The sequence below is a fragment of the Mus musculus genome, chromosome 8 (assembly GCF_000001635.26).
Source record: "Mus musculus strain C57BL/6J chromosome 8, GRCm38.p6 C57BL/6J".
Taxonomy (NCBI): domain Eukaryota; kingdom Metazoa; phylum Chordata; class Mammalia; order Rodentia; family Muridae; genus Mus; species Mus musculus.
Window position 1 is genome coordinate 70,366,810 of NC_000074.6, and position 15,351 is coordinate 70,382,160.

Consider the following 15,351-nt stretch of genomic DNA (forward strand, 5'->3'; position numbering starts at 1 on the left):
GCTGTGAGGTGGAGTGGGGTATGACACTGAGGCCCTGGGGCTCCCCTCTTTTGACTCCACACCCACTGTCCCCAGCCAACTGCAAAACCTGGGGCAGATTTTCTCCTGTGACCCGTGTCTTTAGCATGAGGCAGCGAAGCTTCCCTCTCTGAGTCTCCAGTGACCACGGGGATGGGGCAAGGAGTGAGGCCGTTTTTGAGATAGGGTCTCACAGAGCTTGCTGGCCTCAAACTCCTGATCTTCCCTTCTTCCATGCCAAAGACTCGGGTGACAGGTGTGTGCTTGTGCCCAAATGCTGCTGCTTTTGAGCAAAGTTTCCCTATGTTGCCCAGGTGACCTGGAAGGAGTCATTCTCCTGCCTCTACTTCCTCAGTGCTAGGACAACAAGCATGGTCTACCACACCTGACTCATGTGGCACTGGGGATGGAGGCCAGGGCTTTCTGTATGCCAAGAAAGCACTCTACCCACTGAGCCACAAGCACTGTAATAACTGAGACACAAGTACCCCATCTACTGAACCACAAACACTCCAACAACTGAGCTCCATCTTCAGCCACTAGAATTGTATTTTAATTGCAGTTTTAGTTTTTTAGATAATAGCTCCTATAGCCCAGGCTGGTCTCAAAACTCTTTACATATCCGAGGCTGGTCTCGAACTCCAGATCCTCCTTGTATTTCCTGAGGGCTAGAGGAAATACAATACAATCACGAGCTGCCATGGCCAGAGTATCCATGTGCTTTTCTGAGGCACAGTCTCCCTGTGTAGCCCAGGTTGGCCTAGAACTATATCCTCCTGCTTCAGCCTCCCTTGTTCCTGCCATCATTCTGGGCCATACAATTTCTTTTCTAATATTTTCCCTGCAAGGTTTGTGTGAGTTTGAAACATAGAAAACTGCCTGAATATGATTGATTCTCGCATTGGCCCTAAAAAATGTAGCTGTTTTTTTGTAAATTCAAGTGTGTATGCACATATATGTGTATGAAACTGAGTGTATGTGCCTGTGTGTATGTACTTGTGTGTATATATGCACATGTGTGTATATATGTGTATGAGCATATGCACTTCTAAATGTGCCTGAATGAATATGTATATGTTTGTGAGCATTTGTACCTGTGTGTACACATGCATGTGTGAGTGTATATATGTATGTGAGCATGTTTCCCTGTGTTTGTGCCTGTGTATATATGTTCATGTGTGTGTGAGCATGTGTGCACCTGTATATACATGCATGTGTGTGTTATTGTGTGTATATATGTATGACTGTGTGCCTATGTGTATATGTGCCCTTGTGTGTGTGTGTGTGTGTTTGGGGCAGGGGAGAGGTACAGAGAGAAGAAAGGCTTTGTAGGGGCTGCAGAGACTGCTCAGAAAGTAAAGTGCTTGCCACACTAGCACGAGGTGTGAACTCAAGCCCCAGAAACCATGTGATTCATAGGTTAGCCAATGAGAAACAGGATCTCAAAGACCAACGTTGGGGGCACTAGATGACTCCTAGTGGCAGTCATCTTTGATCCCAGCACTTGGGAGGCCGAGGCAGGTGGGTCTCTAAGTTTGAGGCCAGCTTGGTCTGTGAAGTAGAAACTTAAGGGTTCTTTGAAAAGTCAGTTGTGTCGAATGGGGTTTTGCTCAGGTAAACACGTGAAGGAACATTTCCCTGAAGCAGACACAGGACAAAGGATGTTCTGTGATGAAAAATTCTTTGTTAACAACATGCATGGATTGTCATCTTTTTTAAAAAAGATGTATTTATTTATTTTATGTATATGAACACACCATTGCTCTCTTCAGACACACCAGAAGAGGGCATCAGATCCCTTTACAGATGGCTGTGAGCCACCATGTGGTTGCTGGGAATTGAACTCAGGAACTCTGGAAGAACAGTCGTTGCTCTTAACCACTGAGCCATCTCTCCAGCCCATGTATTGTCATCTTACATTTGTTAACAGCATGCATGTATTATCATCTTACATTGCATTTGTTGAGCTGCATTTGTCGGGACTCCATAGAGAGAAACGCACCAAAAAAAAAAAACTTCTGGTAGTGTGTTTCAGCCTCTTGCTGATTCTCTAGACACAGGTCGATTGGTAGAGTGATGTCAGCTGATTCGAGACCTGTGGAGGACATATGATGATTGGAGAGATATAAATAGGACTCCACAGAGTGCCGGAGGAGGGTCTGGCTTGCTGGTGCTGCTAGCTGGGCAACACATGTGGGTCTCCATTCACTGATCTTTGCTTCAGTGAGAAGCACAGCAGAGAACTCCTGGCATCTCTCTGTCCCTCTGGGTCCCTCTTGCTGAGGCTGAGGTTGAGGCCTAGCTGTCTCTGTTAGGTTGTACCACTGCTGCTAACCCAACTCTACTGAACTGAATTGCTGGTGTATCTGTGAAGTGTTTTCAAGTGGATCAAGCTGCCACTGACTGCTGACCTGTGAACTGAACTGCTGATTTCCAGACAATCCAGACAGGAGTTGTTCCAAAGAACCTTTCTAAACAGGTCCACTTCCCCTGTATTCTTTTTTTCCCACTACCTCTGGTAGGTGGTGGGCTACAAGGGAGGTTAAAGCATTTTGTGTGTGTGTGGTTTTAGAGCTTTATTGTAGAAAGGCAGGGAGAGAGAAGGTAGAAAGAGAGAGGCCAGCCATGGCCATGTGGAGAGGGGGGAAGGGAAAGAGAAAAGGAGATAGAGAGTAAGAAAGGTGAGAGCTTAAAGAGAGGTTAAAGCATTTAAGTACCATCATTAAAAATAGGTTTTGAGGGCTGGAGAGATGGCTCAGTGGTTAAGAGCACTGACTGCTTTTCCAGAGGTCCTGAGTTCAAATCCCAGCAACTACCTGGTAGCTTCACAACCATCTGTAATGGGATCTGACTCCCTCTTCTGGTGTGTCTGAAGTCAGCTACAGTGTACTTATAATCAATCAATCAATCAATCTTTAAAAAAATAGGTTTTGAAAAAATTAAAGTTACACTCTACACAGTGAGTTCCAGGACAGCCAAGGTTACATAAAGAGACTCTCTGTCTCAAAGAATCAAAACCAAGGTCAAGACTGGTATATGAGCATAATAGAAAAAGCCTTCTAGACATGAAAAGATAGCTTAGTCAGATCCCCACTACCCCCAAGGCTGCCCCTGATAACCAGAATGCAGTGATATCACACACTCAAGATAACCAGACACAGTCCTAGAACCCCATGATGCCCACTGCACAGCTCTGCTCTGCACATCTGGAGAGAGGTCACCTTGATCTGGATCCTGGCCCTCAAATCAGAGACTTCTGTTGGAATCTGGGCCTGACAATCAGCTAAGACACATGATTGCATGGGTGAGCTGCCTTGGGGAGACAGGCTTAGGACTATAGTTAGGAACTTAGATGTGAGCCTTGGGCCATGACCCTCAGCAGAGTAAAATACAACTTTTGGTATACTAACTACGTGTATCTCCTTCCTGCTTCCCACTAGAAGATTGCTCCAAAGGTGAAGGTGCTTGCTGATGACCTAAGGTCTACCCCTGGCATTTGTCGTCAGACCTCCACAGTATGGCAATTGCTCAGTAACACTGTAACCATTATATAGTTACTGTTGTCTTTCACTTGAGGAAAGTCTGCCATGGAAAGTCTATGCTGAGGAAGGTGGGGCTTGCTGAAGGCCTAGGCAGTCACAGGCCTCAGACACCGCTCCCTGACCCCTGGATTTGGTCCTTATTTATGGAGAGTAATTCTGGCCTGGGATGTGGACATGGCTAAGTGACCCTCCCCCTTGTTGGCCTGATGGATTCCCCAGACCAAGGCTGTGGCTGGGCAGGCTATGCCCCACATATTTCTCCTTTGGGCGGTGGCAGGCAGCCTGGGCGCCACACGTCTCCTGGCCCAGCAGGCGTCAATCTGAAAGGGCCCCTGGGGCTCCACCAGCAGGCCCTGCCTGGCTGGGCTCCTGGAACCACTCAGCCTGGATGTCGGGAAGAGAGACTGGCCCAGACTCATGAGTTCCAGAATATCACAGCTATTGCCTGCCTGGGGCCAGAGCTAAGTCTGGATTCATGTGGGATGTGTGCGGGTGTATATGGGTGGGGTCATGTATGGGTGTGTGAGGGGGCTGAGGATGTGTATGTGTGTAGGGCATTGTGTGAATATGGGGGGGGCTATGTGTATGTGGGGGCCTACTGTGGGATTGTTTGCATGTATAAGGGGTGATGTGTGTGTGTGTGTGTGTGTGTGTGTGTGTGTGTGTGTGTGTGTGTGTGTAGCTCCCCAGGTCTGGGTGTGGGCCATCAAGCTGGGTCATCTCTCCTTAGAGGAAAATATGGATATAACCCATCTCTGGCTGGATAGAGTCTGCAGTCTATCCTAGCACTTAGGAAATGGAAACAGAAGGATCAGAAGTTCAAGGTCATCTTTGGACACAGAGTTAAGTTGAAGGCTAGCTTGGGCTACTACAGAAGACCCTGTCACAAGAATAGCAAAACAGCCGGGCGGTGGTGGCGCACACCTTTAATCCCAGCACTTGGGAGGCAGAGGCAGGCAGATTTCTGAGTTCGAGGCCAGCCTGGTCTACAAAGTGAGTTCCAGGACAGCCAGGGCTTCACAGAGAAACCCTGTCTCAAAAAAAAAAAAAAAAAAAAAAAAAGGAATAGCAAAACAACCAAACTTACAAAATGCTTGAAGCAAAACCCATTTAGAACATTCTGTGTGTAAATTCCAAGTTATAGAGCCAGGCTGAGATGGGAGCCAGCCCACTAATGATCCTCACAGGCTGTGCAGGCTGTGGGTGCTCTGATTTACAGATGAACACTTACATACTGCATCAAAGAAGAACCATGCTTGGACAGTACTGGAGGCCTGGAGGAGCAAATGTCTGCTGTGGAAGGGCAGAGGTGAGCCACAGGCAGGCAGGCAGGCAGGCAGGTAGTCAATAGGCCTGGGAAGATACCTGCAGAGGGAAGCTGGGGCACTTACAATTGGACAAACAGCCTGGGAGAGGGTCCCTGCCCTATGGAAGCCAGCAGCAGGGGTGAGCCCAGGCTGTCCTCTCCCTGCTGTCCCCTCCCTACTGTCCTCAGCACCAGCTCAGCTCCTTCCCTTCCTTCAGTTCTGACTCCCTTTCCCACAGCTCCCTTTAGGGCCCAACTGTGGCTGTGGCTCCAGCGACATGGTCCTGAGCCCCAGCCCCATGCCTGACTTGTGGCAGTCACCCGTTAGGCTGCTGTGTGCTCTTGCCTCAGCTGCAGGAGGCACTTGGGAGGCCACAAGTCTGCCCAGTAGTGGTGGTTTTCTGGAGAATTCCAGCGCTGGTCAGCAAGAACAGCCCCACACGTGTTTGGAGCCAAAGAAAACAGGAGGTAGCTCAGCCATTGGGACCTGGCCTCTCGGAACACAGCCACCTCCAGCCTTCCTCTGCAGGGCTGTTTGCCCTCCGTCCCCCTCCACCCCCTGCCCCCGTGAGTCCAAAGACAACTTGGGCACTGTTCTTGGCTAGCCTCACTCCCTGATTGTCTTTAAGCCCCAGGATTTTGCCAGCACACTGTATGTGTGGTGTTCATCTATCAAGAATCCCAGGCTCATTCCTACTGAGGACTATTGCTCAGCAGTTCCCACTAGATCCCCACCACCTCTGGGTAATAGTGTAACCATTTCCAGACCCACCTTGGCTGCCTCTGACAGAGGCCGGGGACTGCTTCCTCCAGTGTTCCCCAGCAGATACCTAGTAGGAGATATGACCCACAACAGGCACATTTGTGTAAAACATGGATGTACCAGAAATCTACAAGCACATACCCTCCGTCCGACATGCTCCACCAACTTCCACCTCTTTCCCTGCCCCCACCACTGGAGCTAACCCCCCTGCTTCCTATGACTGATCTTTTTATTCTCTTTGTTCCCTGGACTGTCTGTCTCCCCCAGGCAGCCCTCCATGGTTTCTTCTTGGAGCAAGAGATCTTCTTGGGTTGCAGCAGCCCCAAGTGGGCCAGCCCCCCTCCCCTGAGCCCAGCTTCTCTGTTTACAGATGTAAGCTGTGAGTCCTGGAAGGCCAGGTGGAGAGGGTTAAAGCTGAGGTGTTTTACAGCTCAGAGTGTGGCTGGCCCGGGAAAGATTTTCAGTTCCCAGCCAGTCTTATTTTTATGACAGGCTGTCTCCCTGGTGGCTGGGGAACAAAGCTTAGTGCAGTCCAGTGAGAAGAGAACCCCAGGGAAGCTGAGGTTCCTTCCTCCACCCCATCCCCAGCACCACCACTGCCTCCTCAACAGTGCAAAAGGGGAAGTTGAGGCAAGGACATCGTTTATTCAGAATTCTGTTTGTTTGAAGGTGCGGGGAGGGGGGCGGAGGAACCCTCACAACCTCCTGCTGACCTGGGCTGAGTCACACCCATAGGTCCCTTTTGCAGGACTTTGAAGTGCGGAGGGAGTGTGGGAGCCAGAGTGGGTGAGTTGGGACCTTTTGAATACTTATGACTTTGTTTCCCCAATGCTATCTACGGGGACAGATGAAGATTGTCTTGCATACAACAGGCACTCAGTGGTGAACCAGAGTGAGTGGAGAGCCCCAATTTACTCTTCAAGGCTCATGCCTTTCTCTCCTCAGACCCCACCATATACTGATCAGCTGCGGGTCATCCCGCAGGGCTGTGGGGCGCGGCCCTGAATGCAGAGCCCGGCCTGTTTACCTTGTGGCGGGCTCTGGGCAGGGCCGCGGGGGCTGTCCCGGACCCGGCGCGGGGATAAATAGGCCGCGGGCTCGAAGGCGCAGACAGCAGCTGCAGCTCCGCCGCCATGGGCCCCACTGCCTGCGTTCTAGTGCTCGCCCTGGCTATCCTGCGGGCGACAGGCCAGGGCCAGATCCCGCTGGGTAAAGCCGCTTAGTAGGGGACATGGTTGGACAGGAGGCCCCTCCAGGCTCATGATTCTTGCTCCTCAGAACTTGGGGTCTGCTCTCCAGGAACGTCCGGGGTTCCTGAAAAATGAAGCGGCGGGTGGAGCTTGGATGGCCCCGGAGGTGGCGGGAGGGGTGATGGAGTGGTTGGGTCGCCCATCACTGGCCCCTGTGGACGCAGGTGGAGACCTGGCCCCACAGATGCTGCGAGAACTTCAGGAGACTAATGCGGCGCTGCAAGACGTGAGAGAGCTGTTGCGACAGCAGGTAAGGAAACAGAGACAGCAGCGTGGAGACAGAACAGGGACAGGGGCATACAGAGAGGACTAAGAATGGTAGAGAACAGAGAGAGAGAGAGAGAGAGAAAGGCAGCGCGGGGCAGAACAGGTGCAGAAGGCACATCGCAGTGACGAGCGGGGAACAGAAGGGACAGAAAAGGACAGAGAGGAAAAACAGAGCAGGGAAGAGAGGACAGGGCGTGGGACAGAGAGGATGGAAACAGGGGCAGGGACAGGATTCTGGGACTAGATGCACAGAGTCAGAGATAGGGAGACAGGGACTCTGGAATGGGTTTGTGCAAAGGCGGATGTAAAGGGGGTGGTTGTGGGCACCGGGCTTCCCAGGAAGAGGGGTCGTGGGAAGAGGAGGGGGACCGAGAGGAGGCGCATGGGAAGGGGTCCCGCTGACTTCCTGCCCGGCAGGTCAAGGAGATCACCTTCCTGAAGAATACGGTGATGGAATGTGATGCTTGCGGTGAGCATAGACCGGACCCAAGGGCAGGAGGAAGGGTGGGGGCACAGAGCGAAACGGAGGAAAAGGGCTGGGGAAGGAAGCTGGCGGGGGCGAAAGCAGACAGCGACAGAGCGGACTGGACGACGGAGAGAAGGCCTGGGAGATGCGCGAAGACCAACGACAGGGCTGGCAGGAGGACCGCACGGCCGGAGGGCGCGCGCTCGGACCTGCCCAGTCCCAGCTTGGGCTAAACCGAACCCCCCGAGGGGCGTGGTCCTGAGCGGCCCCACCCCGGGAGGGGTCAAGCCCATCTTGTGGGCGGGGCCGGACAGGCGCCTCCTCTGGGCGTGGCCCAGGTTGGCTCCTCTCCGGGGCGTGGCCTAACTTCTGCGGGTCCGCAGGAATGCAGCCCGCACGCACTCCAGGCCTGAGCGTGCGGCCAGTGCCGCTCTGCGCACCCGGCTCCTGCTTCCCCGGCGTAGTCTGCTCCGAGACAGCTACGGGCGCGCGCTGCGGCCCCTGCCCTCCTGGCTACACCGGCAACGGCTCGCACTGCACCGACGTTAATGAGGTGCGCGGGCTCTTCACACCCCCGCCGTCCTGTCCCTACCCGGGCCGACCCCACCACAAATTCCCTCCATCCGACGACGCCCCCCTCATCTACTGAGGGTGTTCTCCTGGACCAGCCCCTCGCAGCCCGGGGCTCCAAACCAGAAGACCTCACGTCTAACAGGGGGGGCCCACCCAGGCCAACTCCATCACTCTCTCAGACACACACTCTGACCACTCCTTTTGTCCCTACCGACGCCCACCCCAACGACCACTTGGGCGCCGGGGGTGTCTCTCTCCAACCCTCCTCACCACTGGGACGTCCTCGACCGGACCACGTGTCTACTTTGGAGAGTCGCCCTCCCCGACGGGGCAATCGCCGCCGTGCCTGCACGCCCAGGCGGCCACTTCCTCCCTCGGCTGGGGATGCCCGCCCCACAAATTCATTTCCTCATCCCTAAGAGGTCACAACTCCATGCCCATAAAGGCAAAGTCGTCAGCGACCCTCGGGTTCTCTATCCCGTGTGGCACCCTATTTCAAGAGCTGGCTGAAGATGGCCCTTAAGCGCCCTGGAATGCAGACGCATGTCAATCTGCATTCTCTGCATTGAGTTCGAGCCCAGCCTGGTATACATGGTGTGTTCCAGAGCAGGCAGAGCTAAGCAGTGAGATCTTGTCTCCAACAAAACAAACCCCTGTCCACATCCGGGAAGCCCCAAGGTGCGGCTCTGGCGGTCCAGCTTGGGGCCTCTAATCCTGTGTGCTTCTTTCTCACAGTGCAATGCTCACCCCTGTTTCCCGCGGGTGCGGTGCATCAATACCAGCCCTGGCTTTCACTGCGAAGCCTGTCCCCCTGGGTTCAGCGGACCCACCCACGAGGGCGTGGGACTGACCTTCGCTAAGTCCAACAAACAAGTAAGGGAAGCTGGGGACTCTACATTTATGGCAGAAGGGAATGAAAGGCATTTTGTCCAGAAAACTCACTCCAAAGAGAAAGTTCTTGCAGCGGGGGTGGGGTGGTGGACAGGTTGCAAAGAGGCGTGACCCATGGGAAACGTGTGTTGTCTGCCCGTTGTCTCCATCCTTCAGGTTTGCACGGATATTAATGAGTGTGAGACCGGGCAGCACAATTGCGTTCCCAACTCCGTGTGCGTCAACACCCGGGTAAGGAAGGCAGGGATGGTGAGGTTGACTCCATCAAGGCCCAAATGGGTGACCCGCTGACTGCCTGCGCCTGCACCTAGGGCTCCTTCCAGTGCGGCCCCTGCCAGCCCGGTTTCGTGGGCGACCAGACGTCAGGCTGCCAGCGGCGTGGGCAGCACTTCTGCCCCGATGGGTCACCCAGCCCGTGCCATGAGAAAGCAAACTGCGTCCTGGAGCGGGATGGCTCGAGGTCTTGCGTGGTGAGTGCAGAAGCAAAGGTCGTGGAAGAGGGGTCCCGGAGCTCCGGCGTACGTGGACATTTCCACCGTCTCCCCTATGCAGTGTGCAGTTGGCTGGGCCGGCAACGGGCTCCTGTGCGGCCGCGACACGGACCTGGACGGTTTTCCTGACGAGAAGCTTCGCTGCTCAGAGCGCCAGTGTCGCAAGGTGGGCGTGACCAGGAGGGCGTGACCGGGAGGGTGTGGTGAGCAAGGTAGACACGAGCCTTACCCCACCCTACCCCCCATCCCTGCTTCCCAGGACAACTGCGTGACGGTGCCCAATTCGGGGCAGGAGGATGTGGACCGGGACGGCATCGGAGATGCTTGTGACCCGGATGCGGACGGGGATGGAGTCCCTAACGAGCAAGTAAGGCTGTGTAGGATCGTCCGTGGGCAGGACTTGGTGGCAGCGTGACCTCTAAGGTCACGCTAGTTATCTAGCTTCCAGCAGAGGGACCAGACCTTCTTGGAGATGGGCTGGTCTGAAAAATGGGTCTTTAAAACTTATTTATTTATGTATTTATTTGTGGGTATGTGCACGCACGTGTGTTCTCGCGAGTGTGACACAGTGTGGAAGACTAAGGGTTACTTGCAGGAGTCTGTTCTCTCTTTACATCGTAAGCTCCGGGAAGACAGAACTTTTTCTACTTCCCTGTCTGGCAACTAGGACATGATCTCTGTCTCATGCTGACTTTGCCTTCTACTTGCCCTGCCTTCTAGGACAATTGCCCGCTGGTTCGAAACCCAGACCAGCGTAACTCGGACAGTGATAAGTGGGGAGATGCCTGCGACAACTGCCGGTCCAAGAAGAATGACGATCAGAAAGATACAGACCTGGATGGCCGGGGCGATGCCTGCGACGACGACATAGATGGCGACCGTGAGCATGGCTGGGGAGTGAAGGGTGGAACCCATCTCTCAGTGAACTGCAAGGCTTGGAACTGAGTGGTGGCTTGGTCTAGAGTGCCCTGGTGTGGCTAAAGTCAAGCAGAGGGAAACACGAAGCCAGGTCTGGGAGAGAAGAGGGCTGGGACATGAGGGGTGGGGTACCCAGTTTAACATCCCTTGTGGGTTTCAACATGATGCATAGCAGGGAATGGCCTAGAACTCCTGATCTTCCTGCCTTCGCCTACTGAGTATTGGGACCGACAGGTGTGCACAACTGTGTCCTGCTTGACCATCCTTCTTTCTTATCTTTTATGTATGTGAATACATTGTTGCTGTTGCTATCTTCAGACACTCCAGAAGAAGGCATTTGATCCCTTTACAGATGGTTGTGGCCACCATGTAGTTGCTGGGAATTGAACTCAGGACCTCTGGAAGAGCAGCCAGTGCTCTTAAGCGCTGAGCCATCTCTCCAGCCCTTGGCCATCCTTTTTTATTTGACATTATTGTTGTTACTGTTTTTGAGACAGGGTCTCTCTCCGTAGCCCCAGCGGTCTTGAAACACACTCTATAGACCAAGCTGGCTTAAGACTCACAGAGATCTGACTGTCTCTGCTTTCTGAGTGTGGGATTAAAGGAGTGTGCCACTATGCCTCACTTTAATTTTTTTTTCATGAACTTATTTTTAGTATGCTTTAGTGCAATTTTTAGTATGCTTTAGTATGCTTCAGGCTCTTCTAAGTCTTCCTCGGCCCCTGTGCCCCTCTTTTCACTCCCACCTCAGCACCCTAAGTCTCCCCCCAAGATTAGTTGCATTTCTGATCTCCTGCCTGCTACCCCAGGCCCATTCAGGGTAGAGGCCAATGACCACTCTGCCCAAGATCTTACATGGCTGCTGGTTCTTTCTCTCTCTGAAGCACAGTAAATTCTTTCCTCACTTTATTTTTTTTTAAATCTTGTTTTATTTGATTTTTTTCCCCCAAGACAGGGTCTCACTGTGTAGTTTGATCTGTTCTAGAACTCACTCTGTAGAGTAGGCTGGCCTTGAACTCACAGAGATTTGCCTGCCTCTGCCTCCATAGTGCCAACAGGCCCAGCAACTTTGTAATGTAACTGATCTATCCTGTGTCCATGCTCCTGTGTATGCATGTGTGTGCAAGAGTGGTATGACACACACATGGAGGTCAGAGGGCTGCCTGCATTGCAAGAGTGAGTTCTCTCTCACCACACCAGCCCCAGAGGGCAATCTCAGACCCCTTGGTCATCGACCCCTTATGATCTGTGTTGGGACGGTACCATCCTAGCCTGGCCCTAGTCTCAGGATCCTACCTTCGTTCTCTGATTTACCTCAGGAATACGAAATGTAGCTGACAACTGTCCCCGGGTGCCCAACTTTGACCAGAGTGACAGTGATGGTGATGGTGTTGGGGATGCCTGTGACAACTGTCCCCAGAAAGATAACCCAGACCAGGTGGGCCACTTTCTATGTGCACTTTAGTTTGGGGAGCATAATGGATCCTGCCAAGGGCATTCTGAGGGTGGGGGTTCTTGGGGTGGGAAGGACCTGGCTGTAGAGTTGGAATGGGAATGACTACTGAGTACCTAGCCCTGACTGTGACCCTTGATGCCATTCCAGAGGGATGTGGACCACGACTTTGTGGGTGATGCCTGTGATAGTGACCAAGACCAGTAAGGAGCCCTTGGGAAGGTAGCAATGGAATATTGCATGACAACCCCCTTCCAGAGTCTCACGTCCCATTTCCACACTCTAGGGATGGGGATGGTCACCAGGACTCCCGGGACAACTGCCCCACAGTACCCAACAGTGCCCAGCAGGACTCAGATCATGATGGCAAGGGCGATGCCTGTGATGACGATGATGACAATGACGGAGTTCCTGATAGCCGGGACAACTGCCGCTTGGTGCCTAACCCTGGCCAAGAGGACAATGACCGTAAGGATGGAGTGATCGTGATTATTAGCTGGTGTGGTCTCTGGTGTGGACTTGGTCAGTAACAGATGTGGGTGTGGCCAGCAGCTGGTAAGGAGGAGGCAGAGGTGCCTGGTGTGGGCGTGGTCAGCAGTTAGCATAGGTGGAGGGGGGTGCTGAGCTGAGCCCTACCTTCTTTCAGGGGATGGCGTGGGTGACGCGTGTCAGGGTGACTTCGATGCTGACAAGGTTATAGACAAGATCGATGTGTGCCCCGAGAACGCCGAGGTCACCCTCACCGACTTCAGGGCCTTCCAGACGGTTGTGTTGGACCCCGAGGGTGATGCGCAGATCGATCCCAACTGGGTGGTGCTCAATCAGGTGTGGCTAGGGCTGGGGTAGCGGTCTAGGGGGGGCCCAGGTGCCGCCTCAGCAAGACCTCCACCACTCGGCGCTGGCCTGAGCCCCTTGTTCTTCTGACCTCACCAGGGAATGGAGATCGTTCAGACCATGAACAGTGACCCTGGCCTGGCTGTGGGTGAGGCGGGGCAGGGCTATGGGGCGTGATCACGGAGGGCTTGGCCACTCTAATCATGGGAAGAGTAGGGCTAAGGGGGTTAGGACAAATGGCAGTTTGTATTGAGTGGTCATAGGTGGGTGGGTCATAGGCCATGGAGAGACGGGGCTGGTTGGTCAGGATCTAGGAAGGGCTGGGTGGGGCCTTTGGGGCATTGCTGTGGGACGTGTGACCCCTGAGAGCTAGGGATTGGAAGTGTCTGAGGATGTGGCCAATGCTATGTTGGGGTGTGGCCTTGTTTGGAGAAGCAGGTCTTGTTTGGAGGGTCAGGGCCTGACTCTGAGGTGTCCAGAGCAAGCATGCTTCTGGAGACCCCCTTCCTCTCCCCTCCTACAGGTTACACAGCCTTCAACGGCGTGGACTTCGAGGGCACATTCCATGTAAACACCGCCACTGATGATGACTATGCTGGTTTCATCTTCGGCTACCAAGACAGCTCCAGTTTCTACGTAGTCATGTGGAAACAGATGGAGCAGACGTACTGGCAGGCCAATCCCTTCCGGGCTGTGGCTGAGCCAGGGATTCAGCTCAAGGTGCTGGCTGGGCTGTGCCCACACACATTATATACTCCTCAGCCTTCACCGCCAATGCCTTCGTAGCCCTCCAGCATTGTCCCATGCCCCTCAAAGTTGTCACCACTCCTCATTCTCGTGCCCAGCCCCCACCCTCCCACCACCATTGCCACGGGGTTAAATCCTCTCAGACCCATAAATACCTTCTCTGGAGGGTCAGAGAAGACACTGCCTTGTTACAGTGCTTGGGGCACACTCAAGGGAACTGGAGTTTGGACCCCCCTGAACCCACCTAAATGCTGGGTATGGATGGTGATCCACCTGTAATTCCAGCCTTGAAAGGTAGAAACAGGATCCCTAGATATACTAGCCACACTGGGAAACCCCAGGCCTTATGGAACAGGATAGAAAAGCTACTTAAGGATGACTCCGACAGCTTCTGCCCTTCGTGCACATGTGCATGCACCCACACAGGTTCAGAAACGTGCATACTCAGAGAGAAAAAAATTGAAGATAGACCCTGTCTCAAAAAAAAAAAAAAAAAAAAGAAAAGAAAAAAGAAAAGAAAAGAAAAGAAAAAAAAAGGGGGGGGGAACTACTCCTTGGGATCATCACATGTCCCTTTGGGCTCCCAAGCCTGTCACAGAGCCCTAGATTTCCCTGGACACCCCAGATCCTCCTATAAACACCTCACAACAGGTCCCCAGGTCTGTAGACCCCAGTTTATCCCAGCAGGCTGCTGCCTCCTAATAAGGAGCCAGGCCCTCTAGATCCCCTAAGGTATCCCTGTATTTGTATTTCCAGAATTCACACAGACTCCTGGCTCCACTACCCACAGTGGTCCAGCCAAGAGCTCTCACTTGCCCTCTTGAAGCAAGGACCTTCCCTATACTCCAACCACTCATAACTCCCACCTGATCTACCAGACAGGGCTCTGATCTGTTTCCTCTCCTGCCTGTGGCAGGCTGTCAAGTCCTCTACAGGTCCCGGGGAACAGCTCCGAAACGCACTGTGGCACACGGGGGACACAGCATCCCAGGTGCGGCTGCTGTGGAAGGATCCTCGAAACGTGGGCTGGAAGGATAAAACATCCTACCGCTGGTTCCTGCAGCACCGGCCTCAAGTTGGCTACATCAGGTGGGCACGGCCCTGCTGCTGCTGAGCTGTGCTTTGCTGCTGCTCCAGGAGAAACGGGCTCCGTTTACAGTACATCATGGTCTTACGGGGAGATGCCAGAACCCCAATACCTCCTATGTACAGGGCACCTGACATACATTCTCACAGAGGGAAACTGAGGCAGGGGCCCCAACACCAGCCCTTATTTTGAGTGGGAACTAAAGATGAAGGGGGTGGCAAGCAGGGAACCCAACCTCAATAGTCCTTTATCACAGGGTGCGGTTCTATGAGGGTCCTGAGCTAGTAGCTGACAGCAATGTGGTGTTGGACACGGCCATGCGTGGTGGCCGCCTGGGTGTCTTCTGCTTCTCCCAAGAGAACATCATCTGGGCTAACCTGCGCTACCGTTGCAATGGTGAGCGAGGGGCCAGCAGGCTGGACCCAAAAGGCTCCAGAAACCTCTCTCACCTGTTGCCTTCCAATCTGCAGATACAATCCCTGAGGACTACGAGAGTCACCGGCTGCAGAGAGTCTAGGGACCAGTGGGGTCCCGCTGCCTGATGGACTGTGGTGGCACAAGCTACGGGTGTGTGTGTGGGGGGGTCTGGCATCCCTCTGAAGGGGTGTCTGGCCTGGGGAGGAGAGGCAAATAAAGTACGTATGTGGGGGACTGGCTGGCTTTGGTCGCTGCTAAAGGGGCACTTTGTGGAGGGGCCTCCAGGAGGCCCTAGGGTCTGTACTCTAGTCACTGAGACTGTCAGGGG

The 15,351-nt window shown here is 53.6% G+C and overlaps 1 protein-coding gene and 1 long non-coding RNA gene across 4 annotated transcripts; one reads left to right on the forward strand and one right to left on the reverse strand.

Annotated features, from left to right (window-relative positions):
- Positions 1–658: 658 nt before the first annotated feature.
- Gm51533 lies at positions 659–8,051 on the reverse strand. Of its 2 annotated transcripts, none has more exons than XR_003947399.1 (4): positions 6,657–8,051; positions 5,639–5,696; positions 4,792–4,925; positions 659–686 (listed from the first exon to the last, which is right to left on the reverse strand). It is a non-coding gene; the product is annotated as a predicted gene, 51533 (long non-coding RNA). The 2 variants fall into 2 exon arrangements; XR_003947398.1 differs by lacking the exon at positions 659–686 and adding an exon at positions 1,871–2,113 and having other exon boundaries at positions 6,657–8,046.
- Comp (cartilage oligomeric matrix protein) lies at positions 6,739–15,257 on the forward strand. Of its 2 annotated transcripts, NM_016685.2 has the most exons (19): positions 6,739–6,838; positions 7,044–7,129; positions 7,564–7,615; positions 7,996–8,165; positions 8,921–9,058; positions 9,233–9,307; positions 9,388–9,546; positions 9,629–9,733; positions 9,827–9,934; positions 10,288–10,447; positions 11,805–11,923; positions 12,089–12,141; positions 12,225–12,406; positions 12,585–12,763; positions 12,872–12,920; positions 13,296–13,492; positions 14,436–14,608; positions 14,863–15,002; positions 15,077–15,257. In NM_016685.2, exons 1-19 carry the CDS (start codon positions 6,763–6,765, stop codon positions 15,121–15,123), a joined length of 2,268 nt encoding a protein of 755 aa, NP_057894.2. In that variant the 5' UTR covers positions 6,739–6,762; the 3' UTR covers positions 15,124–15,257. The 2 variants fall into 2 exon arrangements, with proteins under 2 accessions (NP_057894.2, XP_006509602.1); XM_006509539.1 differs by lacking the exons at positions 6,739–6,838; positions 7,044–7,129; positions 7,564–7,615; positions 7,996–8,165 and adding an exon at positions 8,172–8,779.
- Positions 15,258–15,351: the final 94 nt, after the last annotated feature.

Excerpts from the sequence above, each read along its gene's own strand:
- Comp (NM_016685.2), top strand. The coding sequence starts at position 6,763 with ATGGGCCCCACTGCCTGCGTTCTAGTGCTCGCCCTGGCTATCCTGCGG. Across the intron at positions 6,839-7,043 it reads CCAGGGCCAGATCCCGCTGG|GTGGAGACCTGGCCCCACAG; the intron begins GTAAAGCCGCTT and ends CTGTGGACGCAG. Across the intron at positions 13,493-14,435 it reads AGCCAGGGATTCAGCTCAAG|GCTGTCAAGTCCTCTACAGG; the intron begins GTGCTGGCTGGG and ends TGCCTGTGGCAG.